The sequence below is a fragment of the Columba livia genome, chromosome 1 (genome assembly GCF_036013475.1).
Source record: "Columba livia isolate bColLiv1 breed racing homer chromosome 1, bColLiv1.pat.W.v2, whole genome shotgun sequence".
In the NCBI taxonomy this organism is placed as follows: domain Eukaryota; kingdom Metazoa; phylum Chordata; class Aves; order Columbiformes; family Columbidae; genus Columba; species Columba livia.
In genome coordinates, this window is record NC_088602.1 from 195,618,344 (window position 1) to 195,637,283 (window position 18,940).

General features: G+C 46.1%; 1 protein-coding gene across 2 annotated transcripts in view; it reads right to left on the reverse strand.

Annotated features, from left to right (window-relative positions):
• The window catches only part of LOC102097193 (sucrase-isomaltase, intestinal), a 60,439-nt gene that overhangs the window by 37,210 nt on the left and 4,289 nt on the right, over positions 1 to 18,940 (reverse strand). For both annotated transcript variants that reach the window (XM_065049008.1, XM_065049009.1), the window contains exons 3-7: positions 18,485 to 18,587; positions 18,255 to 18,400; positions 8,181 to 8,349; positions 7,434 to 7,530; positions 6,261 to 6,373 (exon numbers count right to left, since the gene is read on the reverse strand). In XM_065049008.1, coding sequence (XP_064905080.1) covers positions 6,261 to 6,373; positions 7,434 to 7,530; positions 8,181 to 8,349; positions 18,255 to 18,400; positions 18,485 to 18,587 — 628 coding nt within the window. The remainder of the gene's footprint in view (positions 1 to 6,260; positions 6,374 to 7,433; positions 7,531 to 8,180; positions 8,350 to 18,254; positions 18,401 to 18,484; positions 18,588 to 18,940) is intronic.

The following is an 18,940-nucleotide window of genomic DNA, read 5'->3' on the forward strand; positions in this document are numbered from 1 at the left end:
CTGCTGCGCCCTTGCTGGGAGAGGTCCTGGACAGATGGAGGTGGCCCCAGCCATGCAGGAGGAGGTCAGTGGGCAGAGACACACCATTGCTACCATGATGTAGTCTCATCTGGTTACACGTCATTAGTTATTTCCAGTTTGTGTGGATGCATCTGATTCCTTAGACCATCCTTCAAGCTCTGCTGGGGTTTCCCATGGCCAGCTGACCAGGGTGCGATGGCTCAGGACGACCTCCTAGACAGCCTGTCAGGGAGCAGCAACGTGTCCAGCAGAGCACGGCAAGGTTCAGGGCAAGAAGTCTGCTTTCTCTGTCACAACTGCACTCTCCATATTAAGGATAAATTCATCTGAGGCAGCAGCAGAGCTTGTTTTAGACCAGCCAAGGCTGCAAACTGAGCTCTGTGAACCCCACCACTTTGTGCTTCTAAAGCAGATGCACATTTTGCCCTTGCTTCCTTTACTGCAAACAGTAAACAGAGTGACGTCTACAAACTATGTTAAAAAGACAGACAAAATCAAAAGAAATCCCCAATGAAATAAAATGTTTTGTGCACAGGCTTCTCCTCTTCAAAAAGAGGAAGAGGGACAACCAGCTGATAAATACTAATCCTGCAGATGAACACAGAGCCAGGTGCCCTGGCAGGATGCCTGCCTGACATCTGCTGCCTCTCCACAAGTGGGCTGGGAAATGGGAACTGCCGTGGGGGTGACCAGCCTGGGCAGAGGCAAGAGGAACCATCAGGGAGCCCTGCTCCAGGTCCTGCAACACGCCAGGTTGCCCCTGGCTGGGGAGGACAGTCAGCCCAAGATATCGCCAATAAAAAGCAGTTCAAGAGCTGGAAGGGGATTTGCTTCTGCCCCCATGCTCTGTGAAGCACCCAGGATGACACCATCAGGGGTGATGGTGGAGCCATGGCCACTGGTGTGCCGGCCAGGGTCTTTCCCAAAGGCCATGTCTGCAGTGCTGGGGTTTGCTGAGCTTTGGCCACTTGCCCTTACATGAAGGCGATGTCTCGCCTGCAGACAGCGGAGCTACCCCATGGTGAGGCAGTATTTCATGACAGCATCCTTTGGGTAGTTTGAGATTATAGCTGAACCAACTGAAGAAAATCCACCTTGCAAGCAAGGCTTTAAGTTTTAAAGCAATTAGTTCCCCAGGTTCACCAGGCTGGAGCATCTATGGTGAGCTTAATTGAAATCAGCAGAACATTTCAAGAGGAAGGATGAAAACAGGGCAGCTGGGAAAACAAATGTTCTTTTTTTCTAATTATGCTGCCGACTCTCTCTAATGGATCCCCCTGAAGGGTCCTGATAAAGTAACTGACATATGGTACCTACTTGCAGATGGATCAGCAGAGGCAGGAATGTAATTTTGCAAACCTGAAAACTCATGTTGGATTTGATGTATATTTAGGATCTAGTTAATTCATATAGATTGCATTCTGCATACAAATGCTTATAAAATGCAGTAGGCAGAGAAAGCCTGCTTGGCAAAATTGACTCCCATATAATCAGAAAAGGTAAATGAGGTATGGTAGGGGAACTGAGGGAGGAAAATGACAAAGGCAGAAACAGCAGACATACGGAGTATCCAAACTGAGAAAAAAGAAAAAAAAAAAGGAAGATACAGTAATACAGAAGCAGAAAAAAAATAGATCCTATTTTCTGTACCTCAATTCCTCCTGCACTTGGTTCTTAAATAACTCCTGGTGTTGTTTAATAAATTCACTGTGAGTTTTTTCAGGTTTACATAACTTGGCATTATGTAATTATTATTTCACTTTTTTTCAGATGCACCTGAGAGCTGATGAATCTAGGAGGTACTCCAGAAGTGTTTTGCAGTAAGAACAAACTTCAGCAGAAACATGTATATCTAACAGCTAAAATCTGTGCCCAGGGAGCAGGTGACATGTATTCACTTTTCCTGTGTTGGGTTATTGGATGAATCACATTATTACTATGAGCATTAAGGATATCAGCTAAGTTATAAATGGTATAGAGTGAATCAAGATCCTATTCTATTTAACATCATGACCAAAGACTTTGATGCGAGAGAGATGACTAAAGAGTAATGCCCTATACATGATAGAGGCTGTAGAGATACGCTTTCCCATGCTTACAAAGGGGCCAACATCTCCAGCAACGCAGGTACAGGAGATCAACATGAAAGATTGCTAATCTTACACCCTAATTATCCATATAAAATGACTCTTGAAGCTTGATATTTGCTTAAACTTCTTTAAGGAAGAGCTGTAGGAGGAAACTATAAAAATCCAAGTGGGCTAATGCTCTGGATTTAGACACAGAAATAGTGTGTGTGGATAGTCACACTATGGCTACATCACACGGGTGCTCCTGTTGCCCAGATATCTGTATCCAGCTCATCCCCAGTGGCTGAGATAGGCAGGTGAGTGCTATGGGCATCTAGTCAGGCAGGGGGTAACCTTCACTCAAAGTCTATGCACAGAAGCTTTGTTTTAGGAGAGCAAGAAGAAAGGCCCTGCAAATGCTGAACCATTAAAAAGATGCTCACAATCTCAGGAGTCTAAAAATTTTAAGAACTTTCAATGCCAAGGGCTTCAAACCTTGTTCTTTGCTGTACAAATACTTATCAGCTGCTTAGTCTATATTCAACTGTGATACTCTCACTGAATTATCTGTGATAAACTGTAGGTACAAGCATGTTCCTCGTGTTACCTGTCAAATAGGACTGGACTAGAAACTTCCTGGGGTCCCTTCCACCCAGAACTATCCTATGGATCTGTAATGAGGAAGTAAACCAGCAATTTGCTCTCAAAACAGAATTAGGAGACATACAGTATGCTCTCTTAAAGCTTGTAATTGGAAAATTTGTGATTAAATAACAAGTTCATGGCCTTCACTCCATCCAACAGCTGTTACATGCCCATTTGTTGAACTATAATGTTCCTGAGTATCTTATTATGGAGCTCATATGCTGCTGCTATGCACTGTTACTCTGTCCTGAAAGGCCACCAGTGGACTTGGCAAGGGTGGTCTGGTTTAGGTCTGGCTGTAAAGCCCCAGCCAGGCTCAGCTCAATGGCTGAGCCCTTTAGCTTGTTACTGCTTTTCCCCATTCTCCTGCAAACCAAAGTGTTTGCCCTAAAAAGTGAGATTTGTGTTGTATAACTGTTCTGCACACCGGACCCCTTCTGTAGCAGGAGAAAAGTGTGATTACTGTCAAATATATACATAGCTGTGGCAGGACTGCCTCTGATGTGCCAGGAGCATTGTTCCTCACGGCCAAGCTCAGGGACAAGAGGGAGCAGAGGAATCAGGACGGAGGTCTCTCCTTCCCATCGCGCAATGCCCAGCACGTGCCCTGTCACTGCCCTCACTGCTGTAGCACTGTGGTGTCACTGGCAGGATTCGTCCTACAGCCCAGCTCTGCTCTGCACAGGACACAGCATGGGGGACAGTGGTGCTGGCATCCAGCCCTCTGCTCCCTTCCTACTCCCTGCATCGCCCCTGGAGCCCATTTAAAGCAGATTATCCCGGGCCATACTGGCACTTGGAGCCACCACAGCTTTCACTGCCACATGTCTTAACCCCGAGGATGCACAGAGAGGCTGGTGGCCCTGGCAGGGCAGCCACAATCAGCCCTGGTCACCATGTAGGGAGCCTCGCACCTGGCACAGCCTGACTGCCCCCAGCCAGCCACGGAGCAGTGGATCTGGGCAAGAGCCTGTGGGTCACCCCTGAGTGCTGGCAGCAACCTGGAGAGGTACATGGAGAAAGATTGCGGACTGCAGAGACCTAGTAAAGAGCTTCGTTACAAAGCTGTCCTAACTCACTGGTTTGGATGGAGCTGCATAGAAGCACTGAGCAGAGCTAAGCTCCTAAATCCTTCACAGAAACAAGCACGGCAGGGGCTAAGGGGATTGCCCAGGTCTTGAAGTGGCACTGAAGGCAACAGCACAAAATGTTTGAGAAAGGTGTGGAGCGCGTTTCTCTGGACACAGCTCACTTGCTCTCGATGGCCATGCCCCAGCTGGCATCTGGCCACCTTGCCAAATCACTGGGGCCATCCTGGAGAGAGTGCAATGGGTGGCCCTTGTATAAAGCCCCATGCAGTGACTTTGGGCAGATGCTCACAGATGCAGGTGCCATTCCCTCAAGTTCATTGCAACAGGGCAGGCTGAGCCCACCAGGATCCCCTGCAGATGGGAGCTCCCAAAACACCACTTCCCAGAGGAGACCCATGCAAGCAGCTGAGAGAGAGAGCTGAGCAACACTGCTGCACCGTGCCTTGCAGTCATCGGTCACACTGCTCCTTTCCACCCCCTCTCCTTCCCCTGGGCATGACAATGACCGCACAGGAGAGTCCTCTCAGTGTGACAGAAAATACAATTGAAAAATAAAGTCTTTTCTGTCTCCTTCACCTTCCCACATATCTTGTACATAAAAGCCAAATCATTACCCTAGAGACTAATAATATGGTAATTGTAACATTTGCAATCCGGGAATTTCAGGATGTTTACTGAAGAAGTTATTATTTCACTGTGAAATTGCTACCATGCATTCTTTAACATTCCCTAGAGAGCTGAGAGCAGGCTCAAAGAGCACAGAACAGGGGATTTTTTTTGTCCTGGCATGTGACATGTCTAGTTAGGGGACGCCCACCAGCTCTCCTTTACCTTGTTTTTTTTGCTCCAGCTCCATTTCCAGAGAGGCAGGGGTGGAAAGTGAGCTGCCAGTACCCATCAGCTGGGGAGTGAGAACTCATTTTATTTTCAGCTGTTGGCCACCTGCTAAGCCACAAAAATGCTGCCTTCAAACACCAGCGACAGACTTTGAAAAGAAATGGGGATGGCTCTAATCACCATTGCCCTGCTGCAGCGACTCCCCTGAAATAGGTGCTTTCATTGCAGGGATCACAGCTGCAGCTAGGGAGAGTCACGTTGCTTTTTCTTTTTTGGTGGGGTTTGTGTTTTTTTTTTGTTTGTTTGTTTTTCAGTTTGATTGCCGATGTGTAAGTTCAAAACCCAGTTTGCTGGTTGGTCTGTGGCACTGGAGTCAGAGGTGGCTAGTGGGGAGGACATGCAGAGGCAGCTGGAGAGACGTTTAAGAGACGGAGCAGTCATTCCCTCTCTAGGATGCAGACGGGCAGCGGCAGCCTCCCACCTCTCTGGGAGACATCACCTGAACCTCTGCCTTGAAAAGGAAGGTCTAGCAGAGCCCACCACCCTGAGGACACTCCAGCCTTCCCAAAACAGTGACATGAATTAAGCTTCTTCCTGCTGTCACCCAAACAGAACCCGGCAATACTTTCCTTCTGACCTAAACACTCTTTCTCCCTTGGTCCAAATGACAATATTTCTGTTCCTATTTCAGGCATGTTAAAAGAAGGCAAGGTTTAAAAATGGAGGCTTTAAAAAGCCAGGAAAGACAAAATGCTTGCTGAAAATCAGAGTTCATGCCCCTCAGTGGGGCTGTGAAGAGGAAGGCAGAGCATGTGCACATCTCACTGGGAGCTCTGGCTGCCTGGCTCTGGAATGCTTGGTGTCTCTGGTGACAGCTTAATCCTCAGAGTCTACACACATGAACCCCCATTCTGACAGTGACATGCACCTTCTCAGCTTTGCTCCATAGTCTTTAGGCTTGGTGATGGCTTCTTTATGCACAGAGCTTGGTTCTGAGCTGGCAATACTCTGTGCAAGTGCTCAGTTCACATGCCACCTGGCATTTGGTGGCCAGAAAGAACATGTCACCTGCCACTTTTTTCCAGGCAGACCTTACTGAGGAAGAATTGCATGCACGCTCCCAAAATAGCTGCATGTGTACCCGCAGTTCTCTGGAAAACACTGGGCAATGGCAAAGCAAGTAGTTATGCTCTGTAAGACAGCAGTAAATATGGTTTTTGACACCTATGCTTTCCAATGCAATTACATGGGTTTTCATTAGTAAAAAAACAGGCTGATGGCTCCAAAATCAACAGACAATTCAACTGGCAAATAAAGGCTTGAAGCCTTTGAGGCTCATTCAAAATCTCTGAAAGTCCAGCAGATGTAACGTTCCCAAACATTCTCATCTGTTCTCTGTCTGTTTTGTTTTCTCTATCCACAGTGTCAAAACACAGTTACAGTCGCATAGTGAAGACTGTGAAACTATCACAGCCCAGAGAAGAGTAAGCTTGGAGAAATTTCTTTCTAACCATTGCATCCCTTTAACACACTCCTGTTCTCGATACTGTTCATCACAATATACTCTCCCATGTGCCATATGGACCTTCCTACTAACCTCTGTGTATTGCTGAACTACATTTTCAGGAGTGGGTCCAAGGAAGACATAGAAGTCGAGAATCCCTCCAATAGTGCGGAAAGTTACAGATGGGTCTGGACTCAGAGAAACGTCTGAAAGGAAAAAACAAACAAACAAACCCACACAGTTTCTCAGCGCAAAATAGCTCTACACTATGCATGGAAATGGTTCAAAGCTGTGCCAGGGGAGGTTTAGAATGGACATGAGGAAGCATTTCTTTACTGAGGGCATGGTCAAACACTGAAACAGGCTTTCCAGAGAGGTGGCTGATGCCCCAGGCCTGTCAGTGTTGAAGAGGCATTTGGACAATGCCCTTAATAATGCTTTAATTTCTGATCAGCCCTGAAGCTGTCAGGCAGTTGGACTAGATGATCATTGTAGGTCTCTTCTAACTGAAATATCTGATCCTATTCTAGGTGCGTGGACGCTGTGCATAAACATGTCCCCAGGCAGAGGTGGCTACAAGTTCAAGTACCCACCTGATGCCTTGTGGGTACAACTGGGTGAGCAAACAGGACCTGTACATAGGCTAGCAGCTGCCCACTGTTTCTGTAATCTCTACTTTCAGATTGGCATTGTGCAGCAATAAATCATAGAAACCCACGCAGAGGAGACTGCGCAGATCCGTTTGTCTCAGTTTCATTTATATGAAAAGGAAACACAAGCTTGTGTTTAGGGTTTGTCTATGCTATTTTAATCCTCTTATTGGAAATCATTGCCTGCCAGGGGAAACTGATTTTATAGACTGTGTGAAGATTCTCCTTTTCTGAAATTATACCACTGGATTAATACAGTAAGGTGACCATGGCAACGCACAAAACTATTCTCCACAGACAGAATATAGGACTAACTTAAATTGATTTGATTCAGTTATGCCAATCCCAGAGGAAATTTCTTCCACCTTTTCCTTTCCCTGTATGTGCAACTATTTAAAAAAAAAAAAAAAGTTAATCATATATTTTCACTGAAAATACATTACCTTGTTAAACAGTCACTAATGAAATCCTTTTGAGAACTTTATAGTAATTCCTGGAACCTCAGTTGTGGACCAGTCACTCATATTTGTACCACATTGAAAAAGCAATCAATAAAACAGTTTTTTATGTTTACTAATCTACAATGCTTTTATGTACAGTCCATATGTCTTTTTACCTTGTGCATTTGAGTTCAGAAGGAGAACACCATGGGCATTGGAGTCAGCTTCTACACACATATAGAAAGGGTGAACTCCATAGAGGTTGACAAGTGGCTGAAACATAAACAGTGAGTTAAGTATGGCTTGACTTTGCTATTTTTCATAGTTTTTGTCAGCTAGCTAAGCAAAGACAAGGAAATAAATTCTCTCATAGTCAGAATCTTGCTTTGAAAGGTTGGGGATTTTTTCATCTTAACTGGTGTGAAGTCAAATTGGTAAAAAAGAGCTAGGTTTTCTGCATCATCACTTTGGTTCTTTCTAAGTCTCTCTCAGTTAAACCTTCCGCATTCTGCCAAACCCTGCCAAATGGCATGAGTAAGAACTGCTTTGCTAGTTAATATAGACTCATTAACTACAGACCCCAGTTTAGCCAAACATCTAATGAAACCTGCTGAAGTTCACCTTGTTTAAATGAACAGGGATTGATCCAGTCATGAAACGAAATGCTTTCCTGATCCAGGATCTTGGCACACAAAATATTTTTTTTTTTTATCCTGAAAACTAACTGCACTGTGAGAATGCTTCTGATGAAAGGTTTCAGTCCTCTCAAAATGAGTCATGGTTTGTCAGTTAATTAAAACTTATGACACCTGCAAAACCCACCACATTCCATGATTGCCATCGATTCACGTTAGCAAAGCTGCACCTCACCACCTCCCTCTGGTGATACAACTTAGGACAAAGTGCTGCATGAAGTGCATTACCGTAGGTGCCTGATCCCTGCTGAACATGCCATAGGTAATGAAGTCCATGCTGTGTTTGAAGGACTGGTGTTCTTGCTCACCGAACCCATACACTGAGGTGGATGGCACAGCAGTGGTGATCTGAAGATACTGGTTGGAGAAAAACAGATCAACCAGGGGACTGTTCCACCTGCAACAAATAGAGGGAGACTTAATTAGTTTGGTTATCTTTGGTGTGCATCATTTTAAGTTCACAGCTGGCTATTTATACTGTTTCTGTATTTTGGAGAGGAACAATATTAATAAACTATTAAATTCTATGGATGCCTCTAACATGCCTAACCTAACACACATTCCATTCATCTTGCAATAGCTGTAGACATCTCATCTGCTTATACAATAAAATGCATTGGTATAATTTTGAAAGGAACAACTAAAATAACAGAAGACACTATCTATAATCCTATTACCAAAATAAATGGTTGCTGGTGCTATTTCTATGACAACCAACGGGGCAGGCTAAAAATTGTTATTACACAGTGGGGTTCAGAATCCTTAATGAGAATAACAGACATTTAGTTGTTACCAGTTTTTACTTTTTAACATTTTGCTGGATCAGGACCTGAATGCTCTTGTTACCCCTGACTTTATGCAGGTGCCTAAAGCAGAGGAGCAGCTTCTTCCAGATTCTGCTTGAATGAGATGTTTTTATTGTGATGACTCTCTCCTGCTTCTCTTGCCAGCATAATGACTTTATTTCTATTGAATCATCTGTGGACATAGGCTCACATTTTAATTAGGTGTTACATTTTGTTTCCTATTTCTAGTGCTATAATGAGCTGTAAACTAGATGGAGGAGAACACAGTCAAGCTGTGGAGAAGTGTTTTGTTAATGGTACTGTGTATGCCATGAGTGCCACATTTAGATAGCACCCTCTCGAGCCTTGTTTAACCGTGAATTTGTTACAGCTAATTAAAATAAATGAGCCAACGCCATAGAGCACAGAAGTGGCATAACTCTCCTTTTAGTGGTCTTTTGTCAATGATTTTGAAAAAAATTGAATGGTTGATCAAATTGACCGGTAAATCGGGGAAGTGGAAAATGGGCCGTGTGGGTGGGGAGCAGCGCTACCCCTGCCAGGGCAGTTTTCCCTGTTGAGCCCTGGCTGCTGCCAGCACCACTGGCACTTGCCTGGGGACAAGTCACCGCTGCTGTGAGGACTGGGAGGGTATTGCCTCTCCACCATGTCAGCCTTGGGCAGTTCTGCTCTCCCCACAGGAACCACGGACAGCCACTCACAGGGGTGCCCAGAGGTGGGTCCAAGGGACCCTGCTGCCTCTCCATGCGAAAAGCAGGCACAAGCAATTCCTGAAGTGTCCTAGACAAGTCCTAAGGCAAGCACATGTACTGAAGGGTCTATGTATTTTTGAAAAATCTGTTTGGCCTTTCTCACAAGCAGGTAAAGTAAGAATTTGTATCTAAGTCTTGATTTGGTTGTTTGCAAGCAGCAACCATTATCTCCTCCACCTACACGCAGTACTGAATAAGGTTATTTTCTTATAGGAAGGTTAATGTATGCAAAATGTACCTGAGAATCAGATCCAGCCCTGGGCAAACAGAAGCCTTTCTGCAAGAGGCTGCTGCTGTGAAGGAGCAGGGATGGGCTCTGGAGCTGTATTGCTGTCCAAAAAAGCGCTGTCACGTAGCTCTACTCCACACCAAGGCAGGCACGGTCACTGCTCTGAGCAGACCACGGGGTTATGCAGAAAAGCAAAGGACGCCAGAGGGGAAATGCTTTGGGAAGAGCTTAAATATCTGTCCTAACTCATTGAGCACTCTCCATGATGTCTCTTCAGAGGACATGAGGCTCTGTACACTCATGGTACCCACATTACAGCACTGACATTTCCCATTGTGAGAGCAGTTAGTGTTACCATGGCATTAAAAGTGCTCTGGCTCAGCAAGTCCTCTCTCTGCCCAGGAGGTTCACTGGGGTGGTCCAAACTACAGCCCTAGGAGCAACCTCTCTTCTTCATCGCATCTTTAAATGACACAGAGAAACCATCTTATATCTCATGCATTCCCCTGGGCCACTGTCACTCAACTTCTACATGGCATCACCAAAACAGGGCCCTGCTCTGCCCCCTCCATGCTGGGCTCCCCAGGAGCTCCCTGTGCTGCGCTGTCAGCCATTGCTTGCTGTCAGCCTCATCTTTTGTTAGACCAACGCTTGCCAGAACAGCCAAGCACTAAATATAGCATTAACTGTGACATAAAAAGACTGATAATGACTGTGTCTTTTTCCCGGGCACCATTATGTCTTCTCCATCTGAGAGAGAGCATGGACAGGTTTTCCCCTGGTACCTCTCTGCCTCCACTCCTGGGCAGCTGCCCTCACACTCATCAGCACACTCTTGTGCTACTTTATCAGTGTTTGCTTGCATTGCGTTGGCAAAGAGCGATCCCTTAGATGAAAAAACAATGTCTGTCATTCCTTAAGCACTTGGAGACAATAAAAGAGAATGTTGTATTTCTCCCACGTCACCTCCTGCTGGTTTAAAGCAGATAGAAGGAACAACACAGGAGGAAGCATAAAATGACACCATGTGCGCAGGAATATGCAAGGCTCTCCCCCAACAGTCCTACAAAAACTAACAGTGCTGGGATGGACAACAGAAGGATCTAAAAATCTAAAAAAACCTAAAAATACAGTTGAGCAGTTGTTCACTGTCAGAAATTCAACCCCTACCAGCAGTTAGACATGGCAAAACCTGTGAAGACAAGAACCCTTTTCTTTGCAAAAGAGGTAATAGCTGAACTCGTGTTCATTGATGAAAGTCCCGACCTTTTAGTGCCTCTGTGGTGGGAATGCTCCTGCCAGTTGAAATGCAAAGTGGGCTCCCCACACCTCTGCCTGGCCCATTGCCTGCTAACAGCTGCCTGTCTGGGAAGCCTGACTGACAAAAGCTAACATTTTCTTTCTAACACCATGCACTATACTCAATAGTATACCTCTCTTTTCTTTAACCTCATATTGAGGAAAAAACAACAACAACAAAAAAATAATTCAGAATTCAAAAGAGCTGTGTGAAAATTATCATTTCTGGCCAGCAAGTGAACCGGTCTCGCATCCAGCAGTCAGCACTCAGGCCACCAGGACAAAAGGTAACTATGGCAGGCTGGGGAAGTACAACCAAAGGAAAGCGGGTGGGCAGATAGATAAAACATCCTGCTCATGTTGAAGATGTGGTTTATGACTAACATTGTCACGACATTTGAGGGGGATGACTAAAAGGCAGTATAAAATGGTTTCCAGAAGCGCAATCGTCAGTTCTCTGTAACACAGACTGGACATGACGACTTACCCGGTTGAATGACTTTGCTCTGCTTGAAGTTTATTGGAGACCAATAATCGCAGTGCGTGCAGCAGCTCGGAGCGCTGACTCTTGCCTGCTGTGAGCAAGCAGCTGGTGGCACACTCTGAGAGGCCTTATAAAACCTCCAGAATTAGGAGGCTGGGGACACATATATGATACATCATTAGGATATGTATCATGCACTATCTGGAAATTCATAAATCATTTTTTGTTGGCAGAGGTTTGTTCTTTTTTTCTTCTTGTTGCAATGAATCCAACAGAAATAAACTCATTACTTTAAGGTGTGAACACCTGTTCCTCTTGGAGAAGATGTCCTCTCTAACACCTGCTTTTCTTGGCCACCAGACCCTTTGGAAACCATAGCCTTGTGAAACTAGGCAAAACATATGTGTTATCTGTGTGCAATTTCAGGTGGAAATTTCACACATCTATCAGAAAAGTGGCTCTAAGCCTCCTGGCAGAGCTTTGTCATACCTTTTCGGAGGTCACAGGCTGTCACTGTCACTGCCTATAAACAGTAAAGCACCTCAGGGACTGAGTATAGGCCCTGTTTTCAGAAGAACCTCAAATATGCTTGGACCTGACTCATTCCACTTGAGGTGCTGGGGAGCATCAGCTTAGGAGCCCAGGTCTCCATGAATTTCTCTGGCTCTCAGATTCTTGAAAAATGTTTCCACTGTCTCACAACAGCCACATTCCTTATTAGCTGTTAAATCTTGGGGCACCACTGGACTGCAGAGTGCACACCAAGAGTAAATTTTTATACGCTTATCTTACTTTTAACATGGATCTTCAAATAGGTGGAGAAAGTCAGCTTGAGTAACCAAGAGATTTTCCACAAGTGTGACATTTTAAAAGAAAGAATTGCAATGTATGTTTGCAGTTATAGACACAGTTCTGCTCTGCTTCTGCTGTATTCATCGTCATGGTATCAGGGCATCTCCTAGAAGTGGCTAGATGTACATTGGTTTGTTTTTCTTTTGAAAAACATTTGGATATGTCATATACCTATAATACTTCTTACCTACGTAACATAAATCTTAATGGTCGGAAGAATAAAACAACAGCTCTTACAAAGTAGGAGCAAACCCAAGCTACCCGTGATGCACCCAATTTGCTCCTGTTGCTTTCAGCAAAATTGCAGTTTAAGACAATGGTGTTATAAATCATTCTAATAGCTTTGCCTATGTAAAAACCTCTTCATGGTAAGTGGTGTGTGTGCTTACTACCAGAATCAATAAAATTGTAACTGAACTCTCCAGCAGAGTTTTGGAAATCATGGTTAATCTTGATTAGATTTCAGTTATTTGTGCCATATCTTCCCAAGTGTGATAGCAAACAAGGTATTCCAAACAGAGAGAAACAGAGAGAAAGAAGCACTTATCCAGCTTTGGAAAAATGATCTGCCTTCCATTATTCGTATGAAAAAGTCAGATGGAGAACGGATATTAAAGTGGAGAATCAGATCAATAGTCCATCCCTCTGCAGCCTGTCTCCAGCAATGGCTGAGGCCAGATACCGCAGATGAAGGCATAAGATGTCACTCAGAGCCAGTCTTGCAATAATCTGCTTATGGAGGAAGTTTCTGGCTGTTTTCATAAATTAGCTTATGTTGTGAAACAGAGACAAAAATAGTTGTTTGTTTGGGTTTGGTTTGGTTTTTTTCTACAGATGATATTTTTATTATGTGTGAATATGTATCCTGCTAAGCCTCCCCTGTCAGTACCGCCCTGGGGCAATGAGTCCCACAGAGTAATCACACCCTGCAAAGTGCGGATGTCTTTGTTATTTATTGCTGCCTTAAAGCAAACAGTTCCTGGCCTTTTACTCTGATCTTGAGGAAATCTGCTTTCCTGAACCCTTCACGCTCACACTTGATGCTGCCTCCTCCAGTGGCTGCTGCTGCAAGTGGCAGGAGCAGGACGGAGAACAGCACTCAACTGGAGAGCACATGCCACTAAATAATGCAGAAGCTCCATCTTGCTCCCTCATCTGCCTCATTTCAAACCAATATTTTCTCTCCTGTTTTTATTACTGTAAGGCCCTGGCCAATGACAGGCCAGTTTCCCGGTAGAGCTGCAAGATCAGCTAGGAAAGTCTGAGCGAGGACGTGTTAAACTGAAGCCAATTACAAATTTCTTGACAAAACACTTTGCCACTGATCACGACTATTTGCCAAAAGGGGTATTTTCCAAGCATCATGGGAGTGGGCCAGGGTTCCCTCAGGCAGGTAGTTTGGGAGTTTCACCTCTGGGGCAGGAGACCCAGGCCTCAGTCCATGTCCGTGATGGTTCAGATCTAAGACTTGCAGCCTTAAATCAACTGCAGGTTTCTGTTTTCCCTCAGCACAAGAGAGAACACCTGCCATCTGTATGGGAGCAGGGGCTGTGCTTGCCCCTGGGTCTCATCCGACATCCTTGGCACCTCACCTGTGAACACATGGAGGTGACGCCTCTTCACCCCCATGGCCTTGGAGAACAGCTGGTACAGGGAAGGACCTTCCCTGGCCACCAGTGAAACAGCAGGAGTACGAGAGACAGTGAAGAAGAGGGGCAGGATCAGGACTCGATGGGACAGAGAAAAGGGCAGCAGTGGAGGTAAGAAGGGGTAAGTCAAGAGGCATTACTGGGATAAGAAAGGGAGACAGCTCAGGAGCTCGTGGTCCCAGAACCCCCCAGCAGCATGTGGATCATTTCCCTGCATGACCCAATCTAATTTTCACCCCATACAGGCGAAGCAGCAGCTGTTGCCTGATTACCTCATAGCAAGCTGAAAATGTAGCAGGACTTGGCCTTTTATTCTTGCTCCTGGCTCCACCTGAGGTTTGCAATCAGCTGTTAATGGCTCTCCCCTCACATAATTCATCCCTCTCCCCTGTTATTGTGATTACATGGAGCCCCGAGATTGTCCTGCACTCTTCACGCCAGTGCTCGGATAGCTCAGCTACGGCAAATGCTCCTTGTGTGCAGTGAATGAGAGAAAAGCCTGCAAAGCACATTCAGGAATATCTCAGAGTCTCCGCTGCTTCTCCTCTGAAATGTCTCCAACATGGTATTAAATCATTCCTCATGAGAAGGAGGCTTTGTGTGCACGAGTGGCAGAGCTGGGATGGGGTTTTAAATCAAGCAGGTAGGCGGGGAGCCTGATGGCAGCTCCCTCGTCACTGCAAAGTCTGCAGCGCCGGGACACTGATGGGCTATAGACTGTGCCATGGGAAGCAGGTGAGAGAAACACAAGTGTGGACTTCAAAGAACAACCCAAATCCAAACCATGTTTCTGCTCAGGACAGGCTGCTCCCTCCCCACGTGGGCTGGCTCAGCTGAGCCAGAGAACTCTGGGTATCATGAGGGATTTAAATTTTTTTTGTGGAGTGGGTCATCCAGCAGTGAGAAGCTGCTGGTGAGGGGTAAGAAGCATCATGTAAAACAGATTTCTGAGGATTTGGCATAGCTTTACAATGGGAAAGACTTTCCCAGAGATCTTAGGTCCAGCAGAGTGACTGGACGTAGTTTGGTGTAGACAATATCATCCGCTCACACTGTTGAAGAGGTTTTATTTGCCCACATCAACTGTTCTGAGCAATATTTGTGTGCACATGAACATCAGCAATTGATTCAGCTGTTTCTTGAGACAGAAAGGTCATGGCCATTCACATCTTAAAATAGGAGACTGACATCCCTCCAGGTGTTGGGTGCTTGCCCGTTTCTCACTTGCCCACACAGCCTGCCCTAACCTGGCACAGCCATGGAGCCCACCGGCTGTGCCGCTCAATGCCTGGCCCGGGCAAGCTGGGTGCCCCGGCACAGCAGCTCTCACCTCTGGAAGAAGCCCTAAATATTTGGGGTTTTGCACTGTCTCTGCAGACTGCTCCTGGGACGGGGTACAGGCAATAATGAAGATGCTCAGCAGCAGTTCCTGCTGAGCCCTTGCTGCAGCCTCTGAGCACACACAGACCCACCTCCCATGCATCTGTACCTGCCTTTGGGCACATTGGACTAACATGAAAAACTACTTAACGTGCCAGATGCCACCAGTGCTCCCCAGACCCAGCCAGTCGGTGGTGTCACCAATGGGGATACTTCAGTAGTGCTGCTTGCTGAGGGTTCGTCCTCCCCACTCAAGAAAATGCAGCCGCCCATGGCTTTTAGGCCAGGAGATATATAACCTGCTTTCCTGTTTTGAAATGAGTTGTCCATCTGCACTTCTCTTCTGGTGGCTAGGGAGGCTGCAAATCCCTCTCAGTCAGGCTGTGGAAGTATCCCTGAGCATCTGCATTCACTCACTCTGACAGGACACGCAGGCAAGCAAATGAAAGGGAAGTATTTTTGCTCCTCACACAGGGAATTTAACTCCAAATATGATTCAGCTGTGAGAGGAATGGCTCCCTGCCAGGATGTGATCCTTTAGTCTATAAGTACCGGCTGTGCCATTTCACATGAAACAAAAATTCCCGGAAACATAATTTCCCTTTTTATATGCAAAATTCAGTGTCTCTGCTGATAAGAATCCTTTAGTAGCAGCACTGCCATTGTTTGCAGGATAAAAATCCATTAGCTGCATGTTCCATTCACCTGCAATTTCCTCTTCTGAGGGTCAGCTGGGTTTCAGGAGAACTCCTTTACCTGCCCAGAGGCAGCACATACTTTCCCACCAGCGATGCTTGATGCTCGATGGCAGAGCATCACTGCTGAGTGCTGCGCCGATGCTGCTAACCAAGACTGCCCTCTACCTCCCCAGGCTCTGCAGCACATCTCTGCTGCACCCCACGCCTGAGCTGCTGCTGAGTGCAGATTTTGGGGGACAAGGGGTGCCCCACTGCTGGGGGAATGGAGGAGGCTTCCTTGGGCCCACGGCAGTCTGGGGAATGTGCCCTTCAGGAAACCTGCTCAGTGGGAACCAACTGGTGCTCCTCTGCTTCTCACTGGAGTTGTGCTTTTGGCAGCTCGGCAGCTCAAACCTTGTGTCTGCTTTATGGCAGGCCCCTTCCCATAACCAGGATGTCCTAAATATGGGAATGTCCTAGCTAGGCTAAACCCTTGGGCTTTGGGCAAAGACAAGAATGGCTGAACAGGAACAGGCCATGAGCTAGCTGTTCACCATGTCTCGTTATGCATTCACCTCCCGCGTCACCATTCCAATTAATGAGCCTTTACAAAAATCTCTTATTACCAAGAGAAGAAAATGGGCCTTTAATATAAGCCCACTGTTTTCACAAAGCTGTTAAGTCTAACAAGGAATTAAATTACTTTTGTTATCGGAGTAATGCATAATACATCCATTTACAACAGCCTGCAAAAAGAAAACTTTACAGAATTGACTGTGACGTGTATAAAAAGAGATGCAAAGAGACTGTAATTTAAAAGGATGTGCAGTTAATTAAAAACACAGTGTGGTGGTTTCATTTTCAGACTCCAACCATTCTTGAGGCTGCATCACACATGTTAAGCCAACCTTACATTGCTCTCAAAGATAATACTTGTATTTTAAGTGTGTGAGGTTCTTGGGAGGGGAAAAATCTAAGCTGATTTTTTAATTTCTTGATTTGTGGTTAGATTTTCTAATGCATGAAGCAAATGACTTGGATCTCAATGGCCTTCTGGAAATGTGCTTGCACTAGTGGTGGGTTGCAAGATGGGCAGAGCTGGTGCTGAGCACCCAGCGACTGCACAGGTCTCGGGGACTTGCTCTGCAGCAGCCTGTTGGCAGCCAGAGCCCACCCATGTGCTCCCAGGGCACACATCCTGCTGAGGTGATGTGGAAGGGACCCAAATCTACACTCCTCGGGAGCACTGCAAGGTCAGCCAACACACAAGAGGTGGGTGTAATCAGGAGATGCACAAAGGGTGCTGCTGCTCTGAATTAAAATGCTAATATAGACACAACCACAGCCAGATGGGAATGGTACCCATGTTCCTCTGTTCTGTGCCTCTCCTTCACTCACTTGTGTCAAGTAGTGATAACTCAGAGTGATCTGTAACCCTGTCATTTGTCACCACAGACTGCTGCTAATGCCACTCTGTAGCATCTCCAAATGCAACTGGCAGGAGCACACCTTGACTAGGACACATGGAGATGCTCCTTGCAAAATACTCTCTTGCTAAGTAGCATCACACACTGGAGATGTGTTGGTGGAAGCCAGGAAAATAGGAAAATTATGACAAGCTGTTGACACTTGCTGGTAAGGGGAGCTTTTGCTGAAGTTTAACTTACGGTACCAGCTTGAGAATACATACAGCTGGCATTTTTTCAGAGAGACAAACTAGACCCTCAGATGTCCTTTACTGAAATAAGTGGAAGTCAGACATTTACAGCCTTTGTAGGTTTGAGCTTTGGTTTCCTAAGCCTACATCTTGGAGAGTGTCAGGATATTCGGTGCTCAATTTCTGACATGTTTCAGCACCCTAAATTTCAGAAATCTTAGTTCAGTGGTAGACAAGTTGAGTCTACCTGCATCCCAAGCTGTAACACTGCAGCCTCAAAAGCTGACTTGCTTAATAATCTTCCCTTCATGCACGTAGATAATCTCCCATTATACAGGCACATATTTCTACTAATAATGAGCCTTTCCCAGGATCAAAGCATAAATCTGTATTAAGCCACGTCCATTGGTGTTTGTACCTGTATCACACAGACCTGAACAACCGGGTGTGAGGAAACAGTGCTCACCCCGTCATTTAATTTCTCCAAAAGGTGACGTTAATGAGATCTGGTACTCACAACACTGTGCCGGTGCTTTTCCTCTTGATCCTGAAGTGCGAGGAGCCCTCCGCTAACTCCGCCTCATAGTTGGCCTCATCAGCAGCAACCCCTGGGGAGTCAATGTGAAGTGGGACTTCAAACCGCTGACTGTTGGGGTCGTAGAGCTGGAGCAAGGCAAAGAGGTGGCAGGTGAGCTCCTTCATCAGCGTGCGTTGCTTTGGTTAGGTCATCACCTCCCAAATACTCACCCTGAACCGGAGCCTGTCCCTGGTCTGAAACTCCACTTCCAAGACGACCGGGGAAATGTCATTTCCGAAGAGGGAGAGGGTGTGGCGCTTGTTCAGCATTACCCTGCAGCAGAAATATACGCTGCCACCCGCCACCCCCACTCACTGCCTGCCACCACCCTGGCATGACGGGCAGCGGACAACTTGGCTGTGCTCCCTCAGCTCTTAAGAAAAAAATCACCGATCTATTGAGAAAAATAATCTCTGAGGTGAGTCTAGTTTAGGCTCTCGTTGCTGTTACTGGATGAAATAGGAGCTCCTGAAGCAAGGATGCCTCATGGGCTCCTGGGACACAGCTCCCAGGGAGAGGGACTACCCCATGCCAGCACCTGGTGTCCTCACCAGTGACACGGTGTGAGTGCAGGACCCCAGCTCTGCGTGGCTTACACACAGGGAAAATACACCTTTATCCTCCTT